The 26,441-nt window shown below is 49.0% G+C and overlaps 1 protein-coding gene across 7 annotated transcripts in view; it reads left to right on the top strand.

Moving 5' to 3' along the window:
- Positions 1-26,116, top strand: part of CECR2 (CECR2 histone acetyl-lysine reader) — a 30,858-nt gene extending 4,742 nt beyond the window's left edge. The window contains exons 5-20 of one of the 7 annotated variants that reach the window (XM_076065489.1): positions 389-517; positions 3,312-3,409; positions 3,829-4,016; positions 4,235-4,324; positions 5,061-5,166; positions 5,396-5,525; positions 6,016-6,053; positions 6,595-6,686; positions 7,003-7,129; positions 7,746-8,386; positions 8,551-8,634; positions 13,295-13,384; positions 16,459-17,713; positions 18,981-20,601; positions 21,284-21,362; positions 22,669-26,116. In XM_076065489.1, the coding sequence (XP_075921604.1) occupies positions 389-517; positions 3,312-3,409; positions 3,829-4,016; positions 4,235-4,324; positions 5,061-5,166; positions 5,396-5,525; positions 6,016-6,053; positions 6,595-6,686; positions 7,003-7,129; positions 7,746-8,386; positions 8,551-8,634; positions 13,295-13,384; positions 16,459-17,713; positions 18,981-20,601; positions 21,284-21,362; positions 22,669-22,674 (4,774 nt within the window). In that variant the 3' untranslated portion in view covers positions 22,675-26,116. The remainder of the gene's footprint in view (positions 1-388; positions 518-3,311; positions 3,410-3,828; positions 4,017-4,234; positions 4,325-5,060; positions 5,167-5,395; positions 5,526-6,015; positions 6,054-6,594; positions 6,687-7,002; positions 7,130-7,745; positions 8,387-8,550; positions 8,635-13,294; positions 13,385-16,458; positions 17,714-18,980; positions 20,602-21,283; positions 21,363-22,668) is intronic. The other 6 variants (XM_076065488.1, XM_076065483.1, XM_076065485.1 and 3 more) reach the window with 6 other exon arrangements.
- The last annotated feature ends 325 nt before the right edge of the window (positions 26,117-26,441 follow it).

Raw genomic sequence — 26,441 nt, 5'->3', positions numbered from 1 at the left:
GAATCGCTGCGTGTTTATTACAGGGGAGCTGCCACAGTGTAATAGCTAACATACTGTACTTTCAATCCAGAGGTTGCCGATTTGATTTAATCTCCTTTTGGTCGGCTGATGAAACTATGGGGCGAATTTATTAAATTCCTCCCACCCTCCACTGCCTGTGTCCATCTAGCAGTGTAAATGTGTTCACCAAAGCTCGTTGATTGGTAGGTCACGTTTGGTGGGTTAAAGTGTGGGTACTCCCACCCCTTTCAATACATCTGATAAAATGTCCTCCAGAGTTTGCTCTTGTGGGGGGAGGTCATGCTACCCGCAGGGGTGTGAGCGAGCCATTGCCGGTTTATAACAGACTCAATGCGCGAGCATCACCGAAATTTATTTTGCCGATCAGGAAATTAAAACAGCGAGAAAAGAAGAAGACCAGGAGAGGTGATGGGAAGAGGGGGAGACGAGGGCGTGCCTCCCGGGCAGACACCGGCCGGGAGCAACAAGAGGGCGCACACAGCGCCCGCGATTGGAGGTTCGTCCTGGCTCCCTCTGCCTCACCCAGGGCTCTTCATCTGCGCGACAGTGCACCGGATAACGCATGTTGGCGCTAATTCCATTACATCAATGTCCTTGGTTTGCTCCTCCATATTAAGCACATTTTGATGGGTGTTAACCTGCCGATTCTGTGAAAACTTCACTTATTGTTTTTGACATGTGTCCTTGTCTATTTACATACCAGTGTAATAATCGCTCTGAATTTGTTCCCGTGGTTCTGTAACAAAAACATTCTACGAGTGATTTAAAGCTTTCGTGACTGCATGGATTCATATTCTTGGTTCTTTCGGTAAAGTCACGTAGAAGGGAAACAATAAAATAATACAAATATAAAACAATAAAATTATCACGACGTTTCGACTGCAACACAAGCAATCATCATCAGGTGTGAAAACCATAGTAAGAAAATTTGAAAGAAATAGCGTTTTTTTTTTAAGTTAGCACCACGGAGAGCGATTTGGCAGTTATTCAGATGGACGAGTCCATCTATGTTCGGAAAAGAGGAGAGGGGAGACGAAAATAATGGATGCGGTCTGAAAGCCACCGTAAGCGTGAACAATCGATTAAGACCCGAAATGGTTTATCATATCCTTCCAATGATTGCTAAGCCAGAATCCATCTTCTCGGTTGAAATTGTCTCCGTGTTTGTATATGTGGATAGCCTCATGAACGAATCTCTCATGGTAGCCAGATGGCTTGCAAAGAACCTCTGTCTTGGAGAAGTCAATGTCATGTGAGCCTACTGAATTATAACAGTGATCTGCCACGGCCGAGGTGTTGGTCCTACCGTGTTTTAGGTCTGCTTAGACGCCAGGGTACTGTATGTCCGGAATCACATCTTTTACAGACGGAACCAGATCACGGATTTTATGTAATGTTTTGAATTGGACCTGGATCTTGTGTTTATTCAAGATTTTGGAGATTTTTTTTGTGATCCCCGCAATGTAGGATAAAGTGATGGTTTTGAAAGGCTCCTCAAGAGGGTCCTTCTTCATGGTTGGAGTGATAGCTTTGCGGATTGTATAGTCGGAGTAACCATTAGCCTTAAGAGCTTGGTGTACATGCTTGAGTTCACTGGCTATGTGTTCCTGGTCGGATATGCATTGGGCTCTATGGTGCAGAGTCTTGATGAGGGAATTCTTCTGGGATGGATGGTGGTGGGAATCCGGTTTCAGGTAAGCATCCGTATGGGTAGCTTTCCTGTAGACAGAGTGGCTCATTGAACCATCAGGTCTCTTTTTTATTAGGACATCCAAAAAAGGTAGCTTGCCATCTTTTTCGACTTCCATGGTAAACCTTATGGCTGGGTGTACACCCAGCCATCAGATTTATCATGGAAGTGGAAAAAGATGGCAAGCTACCTTTTTTGGATGTCCCAATAAAAAAGAGACCTGATGGTTCAATGAGTCACTCTGTCTATAGGAAAGCTACCCATACAGATGCTTACTTGAAACCGGATTCCCACCACCATCCATCCCAGAAGAATTCCCTCATCAAGACTGCACCATAGAGCCCAATGCATATCCGACCAGGAACACATAGCCAGTGACCTCAAGCATGTACACCAAGCTCTTAAGGCTAATGGTTACTCCGACTATACAATCCGCAAAGCTATCACTCCAACCATGAAGAAGGACCCTCTTGAGCCTTTCAAAACCATCACTTTATCCTACATTGCGGGGATCACAAAAAAGATCTCCAAAATCTTGAATAAACACAAGATCCAGGTCCGATTCAACACATTACATAAAATCCGTGATCTGGTTCCGTCTGTAAAAGATGTGATTCCGGACATACTGTACCCTGGCGTCTAAAAACTAAGTTGTGTCTGTGGTAGTAGTTACATTGGAGAAACCAAACGACATGTCTCGGACCGCATTCGTGAACACAAAGCAGACCTAAAACACGGTAGGACCAACACCTCGGCCGTGGCGGATCACTGTTATAATTCAGTAGGCTCACATGACATTGACTTCTCCAAGACAGAGGTTCTTTGCAAGCCATCTGGCCACCATAAGAGATTCGTTCATGAGGCTATCCACATATACAAACACAGAGGCAATTTCAACCGAGAAGAAGGATTCTGGCTTAGCAATCATTGGAAGGATTTGATAAACCATTTCGGGTCTTAATTGATGGTTCATGCTTACGGTGGCTTTCAGACCGCATCCATTTTTTTCGTCTCCCCTCTCCTCTTTTCTGAACATAGATGGACTCGTCCATCTGAATAACTGCCAAATCGCTCTCCGTGGTGCTAACGTTAAAAAACCGCCACTTTTTTCAAATTTTCTTGCTGTGGTTTTCACACCTGATGATGATTGCTTGTGTTGCAGTCGAAATGACGTGAGAATTTTATTGTTTTATATTTTTATTATTTTATTGTTTCCCTTCTACGTGATTTTACCGAAAGAACCAAGAATATATATTCTACGAGTGGTTTTTAAAAAAGGAATATGTCCAAGCCAATTCTAATTACAGGAAAGTGATTTAATGTAATAATTAATGTTTGCGCATTATGTTGATTTTTTTTTCTGCAACGTGGTTGTTTTGCTCTGATTCCTATTTGATTGCTCATGTACTGATTTCCATTTGCTCCATTGTTGTACTGTTGTTTTATACGATTGCTTTAGTAATTTTTGTCGACACCGGTCACTCTTGCATATAAGAGACTCGTCTTGGTCTCTCTCGACTTCTCACATCGTTAGACAAAATAAACCTGAATTGTGCATCGGTGAGCTTGCGTCATCAGCTGCTGTCATGCGCGCGTGAAGCAGCGACACTCCTCTGGAGAGCGATGCTGACTCGGAGCACTCTGACTGGAGGGAGACGACCAGAGCCAAACCGCGCGCTCGCAAGCGGAAGAACTCTGGTAAGTGACTGGCCACTGCAGGCACTCGTTTGCGGTTCAAACCCAGCGGGCCATCCTGATTTATCAATGTGTTGTATTCACCATTAAATAAGTGCCGTCTTCTTCACCGTGGCCGTTGAAAAATCCCGTTATGTCAAATGTGAAGAGTGTTCTGGTGTAATGGTCCAAATTTGTTGTATTTGAAACATCCACTGCAAATTGCCCAATTAGAAGACACAGACAACATTGCCCCATACTGTAAAACTACTGCATACTGTCTGTGAAACATAGCAGTGTCTTCACGACATCCTTGGGCTATAAGAATGGCACGATACCACGAGTACTTAACGTTACATTTTTATTACGACACCGGGAATTTTACTGCTGCTCATTGGCAGGTTTTGCATTGCGTAGAGATAAGGCAGGGCAAATTTGCTAAGCGTGCACGTGTGCAGGACCTGTGCCCATGGCTCGTCTCGGCGCCTGGTCCCTGGTGTGCGAGTATCTCCCCGAGTGGCAGGCGCTCGCTGATTCCTTGCAGCGCAGCCGCTCTTTCAAGGAGCGCCACCTCTACCGTACGCTGGTCGGGTCTCTCATTCCCCACGTGACGGCCACTGCCGCCGAGAAGGTACGCAAACTTGTGGGTGGGGTGCGGCGCGATAGCCAGGGTGGGGTGGGCCATGTGGGCCTCTCGAATGGCTCGCCGGATTGTTGGGAACAAAGTGAGCGGTGGCAGCCAGTGGCCCTCTGTGGGCGAATCCCTCGCGGTTTTCTTGTGGTGTTTGTGCGATTATGTTTTGCTCTGCTTCACCGTAACGCACGTTTGGCTGTGGTGCGCGAGCGCAGGAGAAGACGCTGCACAAGCAGTTGCTGGAGATGGCTCCTCGCCGTGCATCTGACCGTCTCACCGTCAAACGTGTGCAGCAGGAGGAGGAGGCAAGAGGAAATATTGTTCATGCGCACGTGCGCCCACACATATACAACAAAGACAAAGATCCCCTGAATAGCCTTAGACTTTTGGGGCAAGTCCTGTTAGCGAGCACCTAAACAGGCCGGCATTGTACACAAGGGGGTGGATGGCCAGCACCACGCTCGACCGCCTTTGTCTCCCTAGTAGCGATGTTTACACACTGTACCAGATACTAATTTTAGGCTGAGTCGACTTAGGAGAGGCCCAGGACCGGTTCAGATAATCGTCACAAGTGTTGGCTGCGAGTGGGAATCTTATTCAGGTAGCCAGGTTCATAGCACAGTGTGCTAACAGGTATACTACCACTCCAAAGACATACACGCATACATGCGCATGCCAAATGCTCTGAGCATAGACGCAAGTTTTTCACTGCCGTGGATTCACCAAGATGGTTATGTGGTATGAAAGTGATACAATATCAAGATGTCATCATGGCCGAAGGTAATGATGCTGCCACACCTCGTTAGCTCTTTCTCCCCTCCGATCAATCCTGCAGCTGCTGCACAGTAGAACAAGATTTGCTGACAATATTTAACCATCTGCTCTTAAGTCTGTCTTGGCAATCAGCCCTTCCCCATCCTGCACAAATGTCTAACCCAGCACGCCTTTTTTTCCTCGTATCTATGTGGTGAGAAAGCGAAACAAAGCGTGTTTAATGGGAAAGTGTGTGCGCCGCGTGTTGCTGGATCTGTGGGGGTGCAGGACCGACTGTTGGCCATCCGCGAGGTGGAGCAGGAGAAGGAGCGAGAGCGGCGGCGCGCCGAGCGGGAAATTAGGAAAGCTGAGAGACGTCGCAGGGAGAAGGAAGGTACTCGCACGTGGCGCGGCCGCTCTGGTGTCTGTCGCGTGAGCCTATCGTGTTCCGTACGCTGAGCTCTACGTGTCGCACACCGTGTGCCATGCGTCGTGCATCATGCTCTTGTTTGTCATGCACTTTGTGTCAAGCGCTATGCGTCAGTGCTTTTTGGCAGCGCTGTGTGCCACGTTCAAGTCGTGGTGAGTGCTCGCTCACCGCATGCGGTGGCCTTGTGTTGCAGGGCGGCCTCACCATAAACACCGGCGAGAGGAGCAGTTCCTTGTGGAGTCACAGGGACAGAAGCCAGTTCCAGAACTCGGTGACACGGGCTCCCAACCCGTGTCCGTCACTCCACATCCCCTAGGAGACACGTGGGTCTCGCACACTAAGTCGTACACACGAACATCCGCACAGCTGCACTAACATCCTGTGTGGTCGTGTCACAGCACAGCGGTGCTTAGACGTGTTTGGGGCAGTGACATGGCTCAGCGGTAGCACGTTTGCTGCTTGTTGCAGATGTTTCTGAGTTAAATGCGGAGGCCGCCCTGGATAATATTGTGGATGTACTAACTGTAAAATACGCACCGTCTGCTTCGCAATGGACATTCCGGATCCCGTGACGTCATTCAAAAGAGAAGTAGGCCATTGTGTTGCTGGCGTTTCAGTCCAAGTTTTGTCAAATTTGAAAATTTACCCACAAATTACTCAATGGAAATTACGCACACACAGCACCATTGCCTCCTGCTGTGAAGCTACTGCCGACTGTGTCTGTGAAATACATGAGCGCTATAAGAATGACGTGAACACTGATTGTATTAAGTTGTTAATTATTATTATTATTATGCTTGATTTGCCATGCAGGTTTGAACTGGATGAGGAATATATATCCATGTTTAAAGGTACGAATTTTGCATTTCTCACACATTTCGATCATCAAGCGTGTGCATTGTTTTAAAAACATCTTTGCTGAGCACAAAGATCCCCCCATGTAGCTAAACATACTTTTGGGGTAAGTGCTGTTTGTGAGTAAGAGGCTGGCATGATGCACAAGGGGGTAGGTGGCAAGCACCACGCCCGACCGCCTTTGTTTCCCTACTGCCGATGTTTGCGCACCGCACCAGCTACTCGTGTGATGCTGAGTCAACATAGTGGAGACCCAGGACTGGTTCAGTTTATGAAGTTCACAGTGCGTAGCGATAGAAGAGTGAATAGGAGGCAACTGATCACCAGTGAGCGAGTGACCGGAGTCAATCAGTGAGTGCTGGATCATCAATCACCTTGTGACTGCTGCTCTCTGGTCATCTCGATTAGGTGCAGCGATGTAGGGACTGGATGCTCCACCAAGACATGACAACAGGACTCCATATTTGGCTGAATTTGTGAGTTGTATACTACTGTTTGACAAAGGAGTGGTTGCTGATGAATTTGTTCATTGCTCAGTGCTCGAGGCCGTGAAGGCGCACAAGGATGCATGGCCATTTCTGGAGGCTGTGGACGAGGCCTATGCTCCGCACTACTACGACATCATCAAGGTGAGCAGTGTAGCTGCCGCTGCCATCACTAGCGTTCTCTCCTGCCTTACAAGCTCCAATCGCTGTAAAGGACCATATTCGCAGTTATGGCTCGGCTCGGCCTGGCCTCTGACACGGCTTGGCTCAGGTGCGTGAGAGGCTCTGCTGTGGCTCGGCTGTGGCTGGGCTCAGCCTTGGCTCGTGGAAATCCCGAGTTCGATTGGGACCAGGCTCCGAGCCGGCTCGGCTCAGGCTTGGCTGAGCCGAGCCGTGACGAAGATTACGGGGCCTATTCGCTCTGGTGTTTATGTGACTCGGTTTTCCGTGTGCCGTGCAGAGCCCCATGGACCTGGCGAGGATCGAGCGCAACCTGAGTGCCCAGCAGTACCAGTGCAAGGAGGAGTTGGTCGCTGACGTGAAGCTCATGTTTGAGAACTGCCGTCAGTACAACGGCGAAATCAGCGGTACGGGTGCCACGCATTCAAGGGGGTGACAGGATGAGGCGAGGAGCAATGGTCATTGAAGCTTTGTTATTGGTACCACCCAGGATGGCACATCATAACATTGATTTTTGTGAAGAATGTTAGCTCTAGATCGCAAATATGTATGATAGCATGGCTACTGTTAGCTTTGTAAGAATTTTTTTCATTATGTGGATACCATGACGTATAGAATTTGATGTTAAACGTTTGCGGAATGTTAAAATAAATAGGAAGTGTGCAGTGTGAAACGGACTGCATGTACCCTAAGCTTCTGCCCATGGTGGCTACTGATAGCATTAGCCACCTCAGGTGATACCGAACAACTCCCCTTTGCCTCCTACCCGGATCACCCAGAGTGCCATCTATCTGTTGCTATAATTATCTAGGTCAGAGGGGATGGGGGGGGGTGAAGTTGGTTAAGGGTTGCAGGTATGGGGGGAGTGGGAATGGGGTTCAGGAAAATTGGACATTTTTAGTCTGTGGGGATGCGTACATCCGGTGTTATACATTTTCTCCGAGCTGGATACACATTTGTACTTGAGCGATGCGTGATGGAGACTGCATGCTGTGCTGTGCTGTGGGTGGCTGGCGAGTGCAGAGTACACACAGATGGCCGAAAGCCTTGAGAGCGTGTTCGACCGCGCGATGACGAAGCACTTCCCCGGAGAGAGCGGGGAGAGTGCAGACGAGGCCCTGAGGGGACCCTTGGGTCACCGCAACAAAAGGGGCGGCAGGAGGGGTCGCGGCGGCGTGCGCGGGGCCCGTGGGAGGGGCCGCAGGACCGTCGCCGCCCGGAGGGAGGAGGACTCTGAAAGCTCCGACTCCAGTTGGGATGGTGAGGGGCCTCCCTCCGGCCCATACCGCGACAGCGACGGCGCCAGGGGGCGCAGTGACGAGTCGGAGGAGCGCGCGAGGCGCTGGACCCGTGCGGCGCCTTCGCGTGACGGACACGGGAGAGGCGCGTATGGGACGGAGCGGCCACGTGCCCACACGAAGCGCGAAAGGGATGCCCTCAACTCCAGCAGCGAAGACACGCGCGGCTCTGAGTCAGAGTCGCGATCGGCATCCGAGTTGGAGGAGGAAGAGGAGGAGGCAAGGGCCGAGCCTGTCAAGCACGAGAGGGAAGCGTCTGTGGAGCACGGGGATGTCTCGTCGCCAGGCAGGGAGCAGAGCAGGGCCGAGCTGCACCGCGGGGCTTCCCCCACCCTCCCCTCCGAGTGGACACCCACCCCAGTGAAGGTGAGATCCCTACAGCCCGTGGGTTCCTCAGTCAGACCCCTACAGCCCCTGTGTCCCTCAGAGTTCCCGTCTAAACATAAGTGCATGACAGCTGTGAGCGTGAGCACACAAGGCCGTGTGAATGTGAGTACACGCGAGTACACGTGTAGATGTTTTGTGGACAGAAGCAGCCGCTGGTGGATGGCGTGGGTGCGGAGGAAGTGAACGCTGCGCGACCCCGCAACCCCTACTACTCGCTCTCCAGACAGGTGGGACCCACACTCCTCTTGCCGCCATGAGCGGTGGCACGGTGGTAACGCCTGTGTTTGTATGTACAGTGAGGGAAAAAAGTATTTGATCCCCTGCTGATTTTGTATGTTTGCCCACTGACAAAGAAATGATCAGTCTATAATTTTAATGGTAGGTTTATTTGAAAAGTGAGAGACAGAATAACAACAGAAAAATCCAGAAAAACGCATGTCAAAAATGTTATAAATTGATTTGCATTTTAATGAGAGAAATAAGTATTTGACCCCCTCTCAATCAGAAAGATTTCTGGCTCCCAGGTGTCTTTTATACAGGTAACGAGCTGAGATTAGGAGCACACTCTTAAAGGGAGTGCTCCTAATCTCAGCTTTTTACCTGTATAAAAGACACCTGTCCACAGAAGCAGATTCCAAACTCTCCACCATGGCCAAGACCAAAGAGCTCTCCAAGGATGTCAGGGACAAGATTGTAGACCTACACAAGGCTGGAATGGGCTACAAGACCATTGCCAAGCAGCTTGGTGAGAAGGTGACAACAGTTGGTGTGATTATTCGCAAATGGAAGAACACACAAAAGAACTGTCAATCTCCCTCGGCCTGGGGCTCCATGCAAGATCTCACCCCGTGGAGTTGCAATGATCATGAAAACGGAATCAGCCCAGAACTACACGGGAGGATCTTGTCAATGATCTCAAGGCAGCTGGGACCATAGTCACCAAGAAAACAATTGGTAACACACTACGCCGTGAAGGACTGAAATCCTGCAGCGCCCGCAAGGTCCCCAAGAAAGCACATATACATGCCCGTCTGAAGTTTGCCAGTGAGCATCTGAATGATTCAAAGGATAATTGGGTGAAAGTGTTGTGGTCAGATGAGACCAAAATGGAGCTCTGGCATCATCTCAACTCGCTGTGTTTGGAGGAGGAGGAATGCTGCCTATGACCCCAAGAACACCATCCCCACCGTCAAACATGGAGGTGGAAACATTATGCTTTGGGGGTGTTTTTCTACTAAGGGGACAGGACAACTTCACCGCATCAAAGGGACGATGGACGGGGCCATGTACCGTCAAATCTTGGATGAGAACCTCCTTCCCTCAGCCAGGGCATTAAAATGGGTCGTGGATGAGTATTCCAGCATGACAATGACCCAAAACACACGGCCAAGGTAACAAAGGAGTCGCTCAAGAAGAAGGACATTAAGGTCCTGGAGTGGCCTAGCCAGTCTCCAGACCTTAATCCCATAGAAAATCTGTGGAGGGAGCTGAAGCTTCTAGTTGCCAAACGTCAGCCTCGAAACCTTAATGACTTGTAGAAGATCTGCAAAGAGGAGTGGGACAAAATCCCTCCTAAGATGTGTGCAAACCTGGTGGCCAACTACAATAAACGTCTGACCTCTGTGATTGCCAACAAGGGTTTTGTACCAAGTACTAAGTCATGTTTTGCAGAGGGGTCAAATACTTATTTCCCTCATTAAAATGCAAATCAATTTATAACATTTTTGACATGCGTTTTTCTGGATTTTTTTTGTTATTCTGTCTCTCACTGTTCAAATAAACCTTCCATTAAAATTATAGACTGATCATTTCTTTGTCAGTGGGCAAACGTACAAAATCAGCAGGGGATCAAATACTATTTTCCCTCACTGTATATTGAACTTTTTTCGCACTGTACATAGCCAACCGTGCTAATCAGAGGTGTGGGAAAAAATTGGAGGTTCAGTTCCTGACTGGGGCAGCTTTCTCCATGGAGTTTGTTCTCTTCCTCTGTTCTGCATGGGTTTCCTTCCTCCGCATTCTCCAAATTCTTCTCGTAGCTAAAAAAAATCTAACAATAAATGTAACTGGTCTTGATTTAAAGCTTTCGTGACTGCTAGGATCCATACTCTTTGGTTCTATTGGGTAAAGTCACGTAGGTGAAAATAAAATAACAAAAAATCACGACGTTTCGGCCACAACACAAGCGGCCTTCATCAGGTGAAGGGACGAGACTGTCTGGAGGACAGCGCTGGAGTGAGAAAAGCCACGCTTAGATCACGACCTTTAAGCTGTGTGAGAAGAAAACAAAGCGCCTTGACAAAGGAATTAGCATATAATTTAGCATTTAAATGTTTCATTGAAATAGCTAAGTTAAAGTATACACATCCGCAGAGGTACCCCTTGACAAAGGAATTAGCATAGAATTTAGCATTGAAATAGCTGAGTGATTAGCTTGTAACTGGTCACAGAAATAGCTATGTTAAAGTCAGAGCATATACATTCACCGAGGCACCTAGTACTAATCAAACAGGAGAATTTAGCGAGACACAACCACGCTCAGACAGCGGACCTTTAAACTGTGTGCGAGCAAACAAGGTGTTCTGACATTTTTATGCTAATTTCTTTGTCAGAACACCTTGTTTGCTCGCACACAGTTTAAAGGTCCGCTGTCTGAGCGTGGTTGTGTTTCGCTAAATTCTCCTGTTTGATTAGTACTAGGTGCCTCGGTGAATGTATATGCTCTGACTTTAACATAGCTATTTCTGTGACCAGTTACAAGCTAATCACTCAGCTATTTCAATGCTAAATTCTATGCTAATTCCTTTGTCAAGGGGTACCTCTGCGGATGTGTATACTTTAACTTAGCTATTTCAATGAGCCATTTCAATGCTAAATTATATGCTAATTCCTTTGTCAAGGCGCTTTGTTTTCTTCTCACACAGCTTAAAGGTCGTGATCTGAGCGTGGCTTTTTCACTTCAGCGCTGTCCTACCAGACAGTCTCATCCCTTCACCTGATGAAGGCCGCTTGTGTTGTGGCCGAAACGTCGTGATTTTTTGTTATTTTATTTTCACCTACGTGACTTTACCCAATAGAACCAAAGAGTATGTAACTGGTCTTGGCCAAATATCCCAAAAACGTAAACATTTGGATATAAAATTTTGATTTAAAGCTTTCGTGACTGCAAGGATTCATAGTCTTGGTTCTTTCGATAAAGTCACGTAGAAGGGAAACAATAAAATAATAAAAATATAAAACAATAAAATTCTCATGACATTTCGACTGCAACACAAGCAATCATCATCAGGTGTGAAAACCACAACAAGAAAATCTGAAAAAAGTGGCGTTTTTTTGCGTTAGCACCACGGAGAGCGATTTGGCAGTTATTCAGATGGGCAAGTCCATCTATGTTGGGAAAAGAGGAGGGGGGAGACGAAAATAATGGAAGCGGTCTGAAAGCCACCATAAGCGTCAACAATCAATTATGACCCGAAATGGTTTATCAAATCCTTGCAATGATTGCTAAGCCAGAATCCATCTTCTCGGTTGAAATTGTCTCTGTTTTTGTATATGTGGATAGCCTCATGAACGAATCTCTCATGGTAGCCAGATGGCTTGCAAAGAACCTCTGTCTTGGAGAAGTCAATGTCATGTGAGCCTACTGAATTATAACAGTGATCTGCCACGGCCGAGGTGTTGGTCCTACCGTGTTTTAGGTCTGCTTTGTGTTCACGAATGCGGTCCGAGACATGTCGTTTGGTTTCTCCAATGTAACTACTACCACAGAGGCAACTTAGTTTGTAGACGCCAGGGTACTGTATGTCTGGAATCGCATCTTTTACAGACGGAACGAGATCGCGGATTTTATGTAATGTGTTGAATTGGACCTGGATCTTGTGTTTATTCAAGATTTTGGAGATCTTTTTGTGATCCCTGCAATGTAGGGTAAAGTGATGGTTTTGAAAGGCTCCTCAAGAGGGTCCTTCTTCATGGTTGGAGTGATAGCTTTGCGGATTGTGTAGTCGGAGTAACCATTAGCCTTAAGAGCTTGAGTTCACTGGCTATGTGTTCCTGGTCGGATATGCATTGGGCTCTATGGTGCAGAGTCTTGATGAGGGAATTCTTCTGGGATGGATGGTGGTGGGAATCCGGTTTCAGGTAAGCATCCTTATGGGTAGCTTTCCTGTAGACAGAGTGGCTCATTGAACCATCAGGTCTCTTTTATTAGGACATCCAAAAAAGGTAGCTTGCCATCTTTTTCGACTTCCATGGTAAATCTGATGGCTGGGTGTATGGAATTGATGTGGTTGAGGAATTGGTCTAGAGCAGGCCGGCCATGTGGCCAGATGACAAAAGTATCATCCACGTACCTCTTCCATAAGGTTGGGCGCAGAGTGGCAGTCTGGATGGCGTCAGTCTCAAATTTCTCCATGAAAATGTTGGTTACAACCAGAGATAGGGGGGAGACCATTGGGGTGCCCTCAGTTTGTTTGTAGAAAGTTCCATTCCAAGTGAAGTATGTATTGGTTAAGCAGTGTCTCACCAGGGGGGGTACCTCAGTGTTTAGTCCTTGATGAACCAAGTCTTCAATGATTGCGATGGTGTCAGGTACAGGAACTTTTGGTGAATAAGGAAACGTCGTGAGAATTTTATTGTTTTATTTTTTTATTTTTTTTATTATATTATTGTTTCCCTTCTACGTGACTTTACCGAAAGAACCAAGAATATTTGGAAATTACTCAATTTGGATTACACACAAAACGTGACAGGACCCTCGTGAAAAAGTGTCTTGAGACTCAATAGCGAGGTTCTCCTGGGTAAACGGAGCGTAATAGGAAACCCCAGCTGTGTCCTCTGTGATCTAACCCCACCGTCTGTGCTCTAACCCCACTGTTTGTGATGCAGCAGCCAGCGGCGCCAGAGCCTCGGCCCTTCCCCTTGCCTACTTCCCCCGGCGCGAGCTCCGCTTCTGCCCTCCACCTACCACAAGGCCCGGTAAGGCGCCGGCTCCCGCTGTTGCTCACCGGGGCACCAGCAGCGCTGTGGTGCAGCACATGTGCCATGCACATCGCACAGGGAACACAGATCCCAAGCGTCACAGTTAAATAGTTAATACTTATCATTATTATGCATGTGTAACCGGGAAAGCCTCGCTGAGTCTCTAAGACTTTTTAAAGAGGGTTCTGATAAGTTGTTGCAGTCGGGGGCGATGTTGCTGCTGTGTGGAATCTCAATTCACTAATATGTAGGGAATTTTTCAGCATTAGTATGTTTGGCCAACACCAATTACACTGGGGCGCTACGATGGCGAGATATGAACTACCTTGCCCGGTATACAGGAGGTTGTGGGTTCTATCCCAACCCTGACGCCTATTTATTTGGAGTTTGCTTGTTCTCCCCATGGTCGCGTGGATTTGTTTCCACGTCCTCCAGTTTTTCCCTCCACATTTAGAAACATCCGTATAGCCTATTTGGCTGCTATAAATTTCCACATGAGCCAATTTGTTGAGCTGTCATTTGTGGCCAGGTCGCTTCTGAAAAAGAGCTATATAGAGCTCAGTGGGCTGAAACTGGTAAGATATAATTCGTTTTTAATAGTTTAGTTTTTTATTGTGTGGTTTTGTTAGCTATGGTAGGAAAGCAGAGAATACAGAGGAATTCTAGATTTGAAGCTTTCGTGACTGCAAGGATTCATACTCTTTGGTTTTTTCGGTAAAATCACGTAGGTAAAATAAAATAAAAGAAAACAACTAAATTAAATCACGATGTTTCGGAGGCAACACAAGCTTCCGTCTTCAGGTGGAACAGTTACAGCAGAATATCTGTGTCAAGTGGACAGCTCTGAGACAGCCGGGATTATATACAGGTTAAGGGGGGGGGAGGAGCCAGGAAGGGACGTGGGTGGGGGGGAGGGCTGAGTTAAGCCGCCTTTTGTTATGCTGCAGGGGGTTCGGGGGTAGCGGTGGTGCACTGCACGAAAACGGGTAAAACACCATTTTGTTATGCTGCAGGGGGTTCGGGGGGAGAGATGCACGAGTACACGTAACCCACTGAAAGCAATGAAAATGACTGTACAATTACAAGGCAGCCAAATTTTGACTTGGTTTATAACATCTTTTCAATGGTTGATGCTGTAGGGGGTTCGGGGGGAGAGATGCACGAGTACATACAACCCATTGAGAGCAATGGCAATGGCTGTACAATTATAAGCCAGCTAACGTTTGATTTGATTTATAACATCTTTCCAATGGTTGCTCAATTTGAAACCATCCTCTCGGTTGAAGTTGTGTCTGTTTGTATATCTGGATGGCTTCATGGACAAATCTCTGGTAATAACCGGGAGGTTTGCAGAGAACTTTGGTATCAGAGAAGACAATGTCATGAGAACCCGCTGTGTTGAAACAATGATCAGCCACGGCCGAAGAATTCGTTCTGCCGTGTTTCAAATCTGATTTGTGCTCGCGGATTCGGTCAGAAATATGTCGTTTCGTCTCCCCGATATAGCAGTCACCGCAGGTACAACTCAATTTGTAAGAGATATGTGGATGACACTTTTGTCATTTGGCCACATGGCCTCCCAGCATTGAACCATTTCCTAGACCACATTAATTCCAGACACCCATTCATCAAATTCACCATGGAAGTGGAGAAAGATGGCAAGCTGCCATTCTTGGATGTTCTGTTTGAGAGGACTGATGGCTCTTTGGGACATTCTGTTTACAGGAAGTCCACCCACACAGACTCCTACTTGAAGCCTGATTCCCACCACCACCCGACTCAAAAGAACTCTCTCATCAAAACATTATACCATAAGGCTCATTGCATTTCTGACCAACACCACCTGGCCAGTGAATTAAAACATGTAATCTGGCCCTCAAGATGAACGGATACTCTGACCGTACCATCCGCCAAGCTGTTTCTCCCACCATAAAGAAACAACCACCTGATACTCCGATCAAAATCATCACGTTACCATACATAGCAGGCGTTACTAAAAAGATTTCCAAAATTTTAAACAAACACAACATCCAGGTCCGGTTCAATACAGTACACAAAATCCGTGATCTGATCCCATCCGTAAAGGATGTCATTCCTGACTTACAGTACCCCGGTGTTTACAAATTGAGTTGTACCTGCGGTGACTGCTGTATTGGGGAGACGAAACGACATATTTATGACCGAATCCGTGAGCACAAATCAGATTTGAAACACGGCAGAACGAATTCTTCCGCCGTGGCTGATCATTGTTTCAACACAGCGGGTTCTCATGACTTTGTCTTCTCTGATACCAAAGTTCTCTGCAAACCTCCCGGTTATTACCAGAGATTTGTCCATGAAGCCATCCAGATATACAAACACAGACACAACTTCAACCGAGAGGATGGTTTGAAATTGAGCAACCATTGGAAAGATGTTATAAATCAAGTCAAACGTTAGCTGCCTTATAATTGTACTGCCATTGCTCTCAGTGGGTTGTATGTACTCGTGCATCTCTCCCCCCGAACCCCCTGCAGCATAACAAAATGGTGTTTTACCCGTTTTCGTGCAGTGCCACCACCGCTACCCCCGAACCCCCTGCAGCATAACAAAAGGCGGCTTAACTCAGCCCTCCCCCCCACCCACGTCCCTTCTTGGCTCCTCCCCCCCCCTTAACATCTATATAATCCCGGCTGTCTCAGAGCTGTCAACTTGACACAGATATTCTGCTATGACTGTTCCACCTGAAGACGGACGCTTGTGTTGCCTCCGAAACGTCATGATTTAATTTAGTTGGTTTTTTTTATTTAATTTTACCTACGTGACTTTACCGAAAAAAACAGAGTGAATACGGAGCAAGCCATGCGGAACAGCAGGAGAGCTTATAAAAAGCTAGTCCAGGAACTGCTTACTGTAAGGCACCAGTGTCGTCACCACTGCGCCACCTTGCAGCCCTGTAATCCGAGTTAAATAAAATTATTATTGCTTATGGCTGAGTCATTAGCGACACATATGGAGTACTTGCAATTTCGATACCTGTACAGATGTTAGTGTCACCATATGGCGTGTGTTTGTGTCTGTGTATTCAACAGCATTCCCATCACACAAATGGATTTCCCAGCACTGGGCTTCACGGTCTGCACTCCCTGGCAGCCGCCTATGCAAAAGTACCCAGAGGGGCGCCATCGTCCTCGGGGCCCAACCCTCCAGCCCAAACGCCTGTCACCTCCCCACCCAGCCTTCGTGCCCCACAGGCCGACCACATTCCCGCCCTCCCATCCTCTAATTCCTCCCTCCGCTCGGTGTGGCGCTCCTTTGGCTTCAGAGACGGCCCTCTCACACCCGAGAGGCGGGTTGGCCACAGCCTTCCTGTTGTGCCCCCTGCAGCAGTGGACCCTGGCAATGCCAGAACCCCTCCAGAGGGGCCCTCGCAGCCCACCATGCCTGCCTGTGCCGCTGGGAAGCCAACCGCGGCCGAGCGGCCGCAGATGGAAGAATCCACATCTGTGCTGCCAAAACCAAAACCAAAACCCGGTGGTGAAGATGAGCCGACTGATTCTGGAAAAGCTGCCACAGAAGTAAACAGGAGAGAGGGGGTCGACGGCCACCTGCATCAGCACAAGGGACGATTGGGAGTGGAGGGCAGTGGCTTAGAGGGCCCTCGATGTCAGCAGCGAGCACCTTCGGAGGAACCACCATGGCCCAACAGGAAATGGCCTTCGTTACAGACACCATCGTCGGTCATGCGCCACGACGAGACACAGAGGGCGCCGCTCCACCCACCACCCTTCCGGCACGCGGCAGCACCCTCCATCTTGGAGAGCGGACGGTCGCCGCCTGTTCCGGGCAGGATGGAGCTGGCGCCGTATCCGCCGCTCTCTCCGTCAATGGTCTCCACCACTACGCAGCGACCCCCAGGGGCTTCCAGCCCGAAGCCATTCGTCCATGGAGTGCCGCCGTTCCTGCAAGCTGCATCCAGCAGCAACTCCTCGGGGATATCCGCTGAAGCGAAACCACGTGCCGACAGTTCGGAGGCCTTCCTCGAGTCCAGAACGTGTGACAACAGCATTCTCGATCAGTCCCATGGCAGGAATCCCCCCGAATCCCCATGCCCTAATCCACACGTCACGGCCATTACCCATTCGTCAAATGTGCCCTCCAGGGAGCTGCCTACCGCCCATTTCTCAAGTGGTTCCTGGCTCAAAGTCTCTTCGACAAACCCAATAGGCAGCCAGGGCGTGAGAAGTCTTCTGCTTGAATGTCTGAAACCACCCCCGCAGCTCGGATCCACGGTGGCGGAGGCTTCTCCTCGCGTGCCAAGCCTTGGTGCCTCAGGGGTACCTGGAGGTGAGTGACAGTGCGATCGGTGTCAATCCAGGCAAATGTGCAAAAACATTGCTGATTTATTGTTTAAACTACCATTTTACACAGTCAAATTGATCTCGTTTACAGCCCAGAGCCAAGGTGAAAATTACACATTCCCATGACAGGGACGAGTATATCTATAGGACAACCACTGTGGATTTCTATTATTAGGAAGCCACTACAGCTATGCACTTTTAAATCTCAATTGAAAACTCATTTAATTTTGTGTTTAGTTTTCATTTCGTTTTTTGTCCTTACCCTGCACCTATGGTGCGAAAATAAGTTCAAGTTCACCATACAAAGTGGTTGCTATTTTATCGACCCTGGAGGGATGATGATGGGTTGAGTCAACCCCCAATGAGGATTTGAATGCACAACCTTTCAGATTTGAAGCTACTCGCTCTCCCTCTGACCCGAGACACCATCTCACTACTGAATCGACTTTAAAACATCTCATTCCATTATTCTACCGCGCTCTCCATGTTGCCCTTGACGCCCCCTATAGAACGCATCATTGCAACCTGTACGTGAACTTAAATCTTTCCCCACTGGATATCCGGAGAGACCACCACTGGGCTGTGTTCATCCTAAATTGCCTCTTAAACAAATTTTCCAATTCTCTGAAGGAACACTTAGTTCCTCGAACTCCCTCACATAGCTTCAGTAGTACCTCATTCCCACTAAAAATACCTTTTGCTAAAACTTTGGTAAAAAGTCTTTCTGCGTTGCTGCTTTAATTTCTTGAATACCTTTGCCACCCATCTACAGCTTGGTTCCCTTTCTTCACTGCCCCTCTTTATTTTCATATTAAACCGAAACACAGAGCTTCCTTGCACCTGCATCTAACTTTTTCTGGCACTGCTTGCCCCCACACGTGTGTGCTGTAATCTTCGATTCTCGTGTGTTTCATTTATGACTGTTACCTCATTTGTGAGTTGTGCAATATTCCTTTAGGACCCTGTGCTCGTTCTCTGCAATATTGAAGTTTTAGTTTTTTTTGCACTGCTGCTGCGGTCACGGGCCACGGATCTCACTTCTAAAGTAACCAGGCACCTGCCAAAATGGGATCAGCCATGTAACAAATCAAATTAAATTGAACTAAATTAGCTTTGATGTTTGCTATACCATACTTTTTAAAATTCCCTGTCAGTCTGTGCTTAAAGCTGTTTTTTTCTTTGAAGGCGGTGAACATTTGCTCGGAGCTCGGTTCTGTTGAGATTCAGAAATATGCAATTGTGTTGATTTACAGGTGGTGGCTTCAGCCAGGGCCTTGGCGATGGGGAGGATGCTGGCAACGAAAGAAGCAGCCTCGCTCCACAGCCGCCACCAACGCCGTCGCTGCTCCGTGCCGTTGAGACAACCCAAAGCTCTCCTAATATTGGGCCCTCGCAGCACAAAGTTGGGCAGCGCAAGCGAGACAAAGCTGGAAAGCACAAGGCTGTCGAGTCGGAGCTAGCAGGCTCTGGGAGAGAGGGGGATGGTAAGAAGGAGGCGAAGAGAGAGGAGCGCAGTGACAGGGAAAGACTCAAAGCAGGGAGGAAGGCCAGGTTGTCCGGGAAGGACGAGTACCAGCGGCCAGAGCCTCGCATTACTGACGTAATGTTCAAGCAGAAGGAAAGCGGAGACTGCGCGGACGAGAGGGGATGGGGTGATATCAACGGCAAGGCCGGTGCTTCGGCTGCACACAGCGGAGTCAGAAGCCAAGAGAGGTCGAAGGACACGGGTGCGGCAGGACAGACTAGAACGGGCGCCAGCGATGTTGCCACCGCCCGGAACTCCGTGCTGCACATGTTCTCCGACACACGACACGCTGCCAGCACTGTGAACGCCGTCTCTCCGGCCAGCAGCCAGCCGGCAGTGTCCTACGGCACTGCCTACGGCCTGCAGCATGGCATCGGCCACGGCTATAGGATGAGTCCGGTGCAGTACCAACAAGTGCAGTACCAGCAGCACCTCCTGGGGCAGATGTCACGCCACCCCTTTTACCTGTACGAGCAGCACCGCCCAGCGCAGACCGGGCCTGCCCCCCCCCCCGTGAGCCTGGCCTCTGCCCACCCCCTTGGGTACCTGAGCCAGCACGTGCCCCCCATGGAAGCGCATGGGGATCTGGGGAACAGGATGCCCCTTGCCATCAACAGGGAGGCTGACCCCTTGCTCTCCTACCCCCTGTCCTCCGCTATGGCCTCCGCCGTGAGACTGGACTCCAGCAAGCATCCGGCACAGGAGAGGGGAGTCAGTGACAAGGGGCCAGAGTTTGACAAACGCCGCGGGGAGAACGCTGGCTCGGATGGCGGCGGCGTGGCCGCGGAGGATGACGAGCGGCCCGACAGCCCCAAGCAGATCCTGGACCTGGACAGCCACGCGGCACACACACGCTGGCAGAGGGCCATGGCGGCTACCACAGCCCAAGCCGGCGTCTCAGCCATCGCGTATGGGCCCGCCGTTGTGGCGGCCAACAAGCAGGTGGCCCTCGGCCGCCCTCACCACGCGGCGGCTCACCGCCAGCCCGGGCCTTCGCCTCACCAGCACCCGCCTCAACGGGGGCCCGCACCGCCGCAGTTCTACGGGAGCCCGCCGTACGGCCACCTCCATGCCCACCCGTCCCACCACCCCCACCATCCCGGTTTGCACGTGGCCGGCGGGGCATCCGGAATGCCGGGCCCGCACTATGGCATGCTGAACCCCCCCCCCCACGTGGGGCCTGGCCAGCCGGGCTTGCCGCGGATCCCCGTCTCATACGGGCAGCCCACGGGGCGAGTGAGCGCATTGGAGCAAGCGGACGGGCGCATGGGCCATCACCTCCGCATGCTTATGCAGCAGCAACAGCTGCCAGGGCACAGCCCAGTCAGGCACAGCAAGCATGACCAGGGGTGAGTCGTCTGTGGTGCTGAGTCTGCCAAACAACTCCCCAGATGGGGGATCTTTATTTTTGTATACGCATGTGCGTTAGCGGGTGCCTGTGTGCGTGTGGGGGACTGTAGTTTAGCAGTGTGAGTGTATCAGGGGTAGCGGTTAGTGTGCTGCGCTATGAAACCGACGAACCCATTTCCACTCCTGGCCAACATTGGTGACGAATACTTGAACCAGTCCTGGGCCTCCCCTAGGTTGACTCAACCTCAAATGAGTATACGGTGCGATGTCTAAAGAATCTCCACGAGGGAGACAAAGGCGTCCAAGCGTGGTGCTAGCCACTCACCCCCTCGGGTGCTGTTTCAGGCTTCATAGGTGCTTGCTATAACAGCACTTGCCCCGACACCTTGTTAAGGCTATATGGGGGATATTTGTCTTTGTGTCTGTGTGGGGAGCTGTAATATAATGGTTATTGTGCTGTGCTATGAAGCAGACAACTAGAGTTCGATTCCCTCACAGCCAACACCAATGTTACGATTATCTGAACAGGTCCTGGGCCTCCCCTAGGTTGACTCAGCCTCAATTGAGTATCTGGTGCCCCCTCGTGTGCCATGCCGGTCTTCATAGGTGCTCACTGACAGCACTTGCTTCAACAGCCTATGTCGACTATATGGGGGATATTTGTCTCTGTGCCTGCCCCAGACTGCCGCACAGAGAGGTGGAGCGGGCGGTTGGTGGCTCCATGGGGCCCGTGGCTCGCGGCGCGGCCCCCACCGCTCAGGTCTGTGCTGCTTCTTTCACATGCACACTCTGTGGTTGTTCAGTTGTAACTACCAAACCGATAACCGTTAAACTGGTAACTGTTTTCAAAATCGATTACCGTTTCCAAAAGTCGGGAACCGGCGATTGTTTCCAGTGGAATGCGAGTGATGAACGCCCCTGAAAGGTCAAGGTGCAGCCCTGCAATTATTTGCTCACTTATGCCTTCACTCGTGTGAACTCTAAAGGGTAATTGATCTACTCTTCCACACTTGACCAGACGTTTTGGAAGAAGTGGGAGTATCCACACATTAGCCCACTACACGTGACGTGCCCATTGGACTAACTGTGGTGGTACCCATTTATACTACTGGGTGGACATAGGCGGAGTGGATTGAAGAAAGCTCTGTATTGTTGTTTGTTGGGAGATATTTGTGGCAAGTCTCGTTTGCAGGAGTAACCTGGGGGCATTAGTGTGCTGCCAGTAGGGAGGGGGTGATGATTGCTCCTGTGTGATCCCAATTGAAAACGTTAATTCACAGGACACACAATGGTCTAACTCGACTGAATAACGTCATGGAGTCTTTAACATTGTCCATTGTGAGTAGAAACAGACGGCACGTGGTAACATGGTCAAGTGTTACACGTCATTGTTAGTTTTAATGTTAGGGTTAGAAACACTTAAGTTTGTGCTTTATAGTTACCTGGATGAAAAGTGAATTAAGTTTTGGCCCAATCCTGGCCAGCTGGCTCAAAACCCTAATAAACTGAGTAGATAACTGTTTTTTTCATGCGGTTACCAATAATGACTTTTTTTTCACAACCCTCATGCAGTCTCTCTCTTGAGTTACCCTCTGCCAAGTTGCTGAAGTCAATGCATGCTGCGATGCCGCGTCTCGCCCTCGTCTCAACCGTTCTTATTATTCAGATTAGTTTACCCGAGAGCCTCTGTCTCAACACTTTTTCAGGAGGGACTCACAAAGTTTTTGCAGTAGGGGGCGATGCTTGCTGTTTTCCACCAATTAAGAAATTTGCTGTCATTTTTTATTTAAACCATTACGCCAGCACACAATGGCAACGCTTTTTAGAAAAATATCATGTGATCTTTAACATCTGCTGTAAGTACACGGAGCATAAAATTTAGTGGATTTGTCTGCCGTGTTTACCAAGGTGACCTGCCAGATTCAAACCTCTGCAACATGCGGCGAGTGTGCTACCGCTCGTCCATGTCACCGCATTTTATGCAGGTTCCTGAAATTTGCGTGACTTTGATACATGAGCCTGCAGATTCGTTGTCATGGAAGTGTTTGTTATGACTTGTTCCACAGCCCTAATGGTGAGCGGTGAGGAGTGACCCAAAGCGGCTGCGACAACACTGGAGTACATAGGGGGGGTTGTTAACTGGGCAAGATCTGCACGGGAAGACTCCACAAAGCAGCAACGGAGGCTATGAGAAGACAGAAGCTCACTCTAGTTTGTCCTGACATGGTGTCTCCCCGCAGCACCTCTCACGCACTCCCTCTGCTGCGTGCCCCAAAATTCCTTGTTTTCTCAGGAAAATTCTGACTGTGTATAGTAGAGTGAATTCGAGGTCACGCCACTGTCATTTTTCCTCGATGCTCTGCTACAATTTCTTCAGGTATCTCATGTTGGTCCAATATTCCATGAAACGTGCATCTCGAGGTGAAATAGCCCCTCGAGTGGTTGATTAAGGGCATTTTTACTGGCCAATTGCCATTGATATTTTGCCCATGTGGCAGTAATGCAATGCTAGTCTAGTCTGTGGTAAACTAGCCGAGCATTTGGCTGTGTGGACACCGTCCAGTAGCGTACGACAAGAGAAGAGTTGCCACTGTAGTTGTCAACGGTCCATTGAAACCAGATCAGTTGCATGTCGGTGTCCTCCCAAGATGCAGCAGCCCAGTAGCCCCTGCACTTCGACGCAGACTCATAGACAGGACTCATGTGCTCGACACATCTCAGGATCATTGTACCGTCATATTTAAGCAATAAGTGGTGTTGGGGCGACGGGATTTTGTGCTGCCATTACCAGCGGCACCCAGCAAAGGCCTTGACCATCGCTATCACAGAGTGAAGCTGTAGCTGGGCATTTTGTAATTTTAACAGCTGTCACCACGCAAACCTCTTAAGATATTTAAACATTACATGTTTGAGTCTGAGTAGATTCTCAAGAAGGAAGCAAAGCCTTACATGGGCATCTTTGTCAAAAGGGACTCTTGAATGTGTGTGTCCTTGTGCTACCGTTACTGAGGAGAACAAATAGCGCCCACGGGTCTCTATGCAAAGCCAGGGAGAGGTTGCAGGCCCTGCGCGACCAAGGGCCCTGGCGCAGGTGGCGCCGCGCGTCTCTGGCAGACAGTGGCCCTCACCCTTAGCGGCAGTGCCGCACTGGCGGTTTCCCGCTGACCATTATTTAATAGATGTATTACAATGACGATAATCCTTTACGAACAAACGTCCGTTTTTACAAGTAGCGCGTAGGACAGCATCTGTGTGCCTCCTGTGAGGGGGCATCCAGCTGTGAGTTGGCGTCCGCGTTCGGTCCCTGTTTTTATCTCGGGTTATCGTCGCTCAGGGACCCAGGGGCACAGCGTGCTCGGAGAATATGGCCAAGCAACGCTGATGGTGATGGGGCCACGCGGTGGCACTCTTGCCTGCGAACCCATCCGGCAGCTTCGGGCCTCTGGAAATGTGGCCACCAACATGCGCTTTTCTGTCTCAACTTGTCCAGCGGATTCTCTCGTGCGTCGTGGTTTATGCAGGTGGCACGGTCCAGTAATATTAATTCCTCACTCGAGTTATGTGTTATTTATGCGGCATGCAGAGGCAGCTGTGGTTTTAATATTTTTTTTTCCAATTTCGGGATCTCATTCCCGATGGTGTTACGAGCATAATAAAGTACATAGCAGTGAGGCAGCAACTGGAAAGATTAAGTCTTAGAGCTCCTTACAGGATGACCACTCCAGAGTGCATGTGTGTGAGCCTCATGCTGGCTGTTAGCACACACAGCATGAGGCTTTCTTTTGTGATAATTTTAATGCAGTTTAGTCAACCTTAGTTTACTGTAAAAAATGTCTTAAATGCGAGAGGTTTCCTTATGAAATTCCTTAAATTTTTGTAACATATGCCTTGTAACTACAATAGACTGCAACGTGGAAATAGGAGAGAGTCTCCACGTGAACTGACAAGTGTGGCGCAACTCGCCCTGGGTAGCCGGGTGGTGCACTGGTAACACTGGCGCCTCACAGAAAGGACCTGGGTTTGATTCCCGACTTAGGTGCCTTTCTGTGTACAGTTTGTATGCTCTCCCCATGTTCTGCATGGGTTTTCTCCGGGTTCCCCGGTTTCCTCCCATAATTTAAAAACCCATACAATGTAACTGGTATTGCTGAAATGTCACTTAACCACTGACTGTCGTGGCTAAAAAGCAAGAACAAAGACACAATGGAATTGTACAGAAAAAAACGAGTGACCGATAACCTTGCATATATTAACAAGCTTAGCCATCTCCTTACCTCTAAAAAGATGAGTCGATGCTCTAGCTCCTTAACGCTAGCAGGTCTGTTTAACTCTAGCAGGTCTGTTTAACACGTAGAGTTTCACACCCAATGTTATGATTTATTATTTGAGTCAGATCACGGGGGTACAATGCCCATTTGTGTCGTACACCCTTCTTCACCCGACACAGACAATGGGCGTCCCGGCCTTTTCTCATGTGGCCCCTTTGGCTGTGAAATTCACTTCTATGAGATATTCAGTCTGCCGAGTCCCTCTTTATTTAAATCTTTCCTTAGGACCCATTATTTCTCAAAGGCATTTTCACTTCACTAATAATCATGTATTTTCACCCATGGGGTGTTCTCATCACGAACATGCATGGCTGTTATTATGTTTTCACTATTTGTTAAGTTATTTATGTTTATGCTCCATACAACACCTTGTCACCTCAGGGTGTAAGGTTCTTTACAAGTGTAAATTATTATTAAACGTGCCAATTTGTATTGAAGAGCAGGTCCTCAACATTTTACAATTTTATTCACAATGTTGAGCGTTGTGGGTTGTTCTTCAATACACCATTGCACTGAAGTTATAAAAATAGGTGCGTTTGTTCATGTGACAACTTTATTTGGCAATCGATTGGAGGAGGGTGTACGACACACATTAATATCACAATCGTTGGATCTGACCCAAAATATTCAATTGTGAATCTAACAAGTCTGGCCCTTGTTCTCGTCGCAGACCTCAGGCTAGCCTACCTTTCTAGGTCTTGGTTTGCACCGGGGGTCGAAGTAAGGCTGGACACAGTTCCACGCCGACCCGTGCCATGGCCACTGCTGCTCGCGGAGCCTGGTTTCTCGGGTGACCCAAGTGCGACCACCGCTGTTCTACCTCACCCTGCGTCCACCCTCCCTAATCCCTGCCCGCCAGGCTGTTTTGGTTTGGCAAGGTTAACTCGGGCTCATGGACGTTTACAACGCAAGAATGCGATCGCTGACCGAGCCTGGCTGCGTGTGGACAGAACCACGGGTCACCTCATCTCACGCGTCACTTCATCAAGGGAGGGCGGGGGGGCGCATCGGGCACAGTGTGTCGCTGAGCTGTTGTCTTTAACGAAGAGTGCTGTAGCGGTTACACTTGTCAGGAATTTAGAATGTTACATGTAACTTTTCGTTTTAAACTGATGTCAACTTTGCTTTGTCAATTCGGTTATGTGTTTGTATGTCAGGGACGCTGTACAATAAACCTTTAATTAAGGCTGGTGACATTGCATGACTGACACTGCGGGGGTATCGGGGCAATGCATGGAGTCGGATGGAAGGGGGGGGGGGCAGGTTTAGGCGGCCGATGGAGCATATCGCCCCGATTCCCAGATCAGAAGGGGTGCAAGTGTGGTTTGCCTCAGCCCTCCCAGTGGACATGAATGCAATCCTGGGAATGAGTTTGTGGTCGATGGAGCGCCAAACCCTTCTACTTTCACCCATAGCACCGCAGCCCAGCAGGAGGCCCAACACCATCCCTATCCCCAAGCTTTATCCCAAGCCACAACTCTTATCTCTAACCCAACACCACCATTAACCCT

The sequence above is a fragment of the Petromyzon marinus genome, chromosome 7, assembly GCF_048934315.1.
Source record: "Petromyzon marinus isolate PM22_M1 ecotype Great Lakes invasive population chromosome 7, UKy_Petmar_22M1.pri1.0, whole genome shotgun sequence".
Lineage (NCBI taxonomy): Eukaryota > Metazoa > Chordata > Hyperoartia > Petromyzontiformes > Petromyzontidae > Petromyzon > Petromyzon marinus.
Note: the sequence above shows the minus strand (reverse complement) of the source record. Positions and strands in the feature narration are given on the sequence as shown.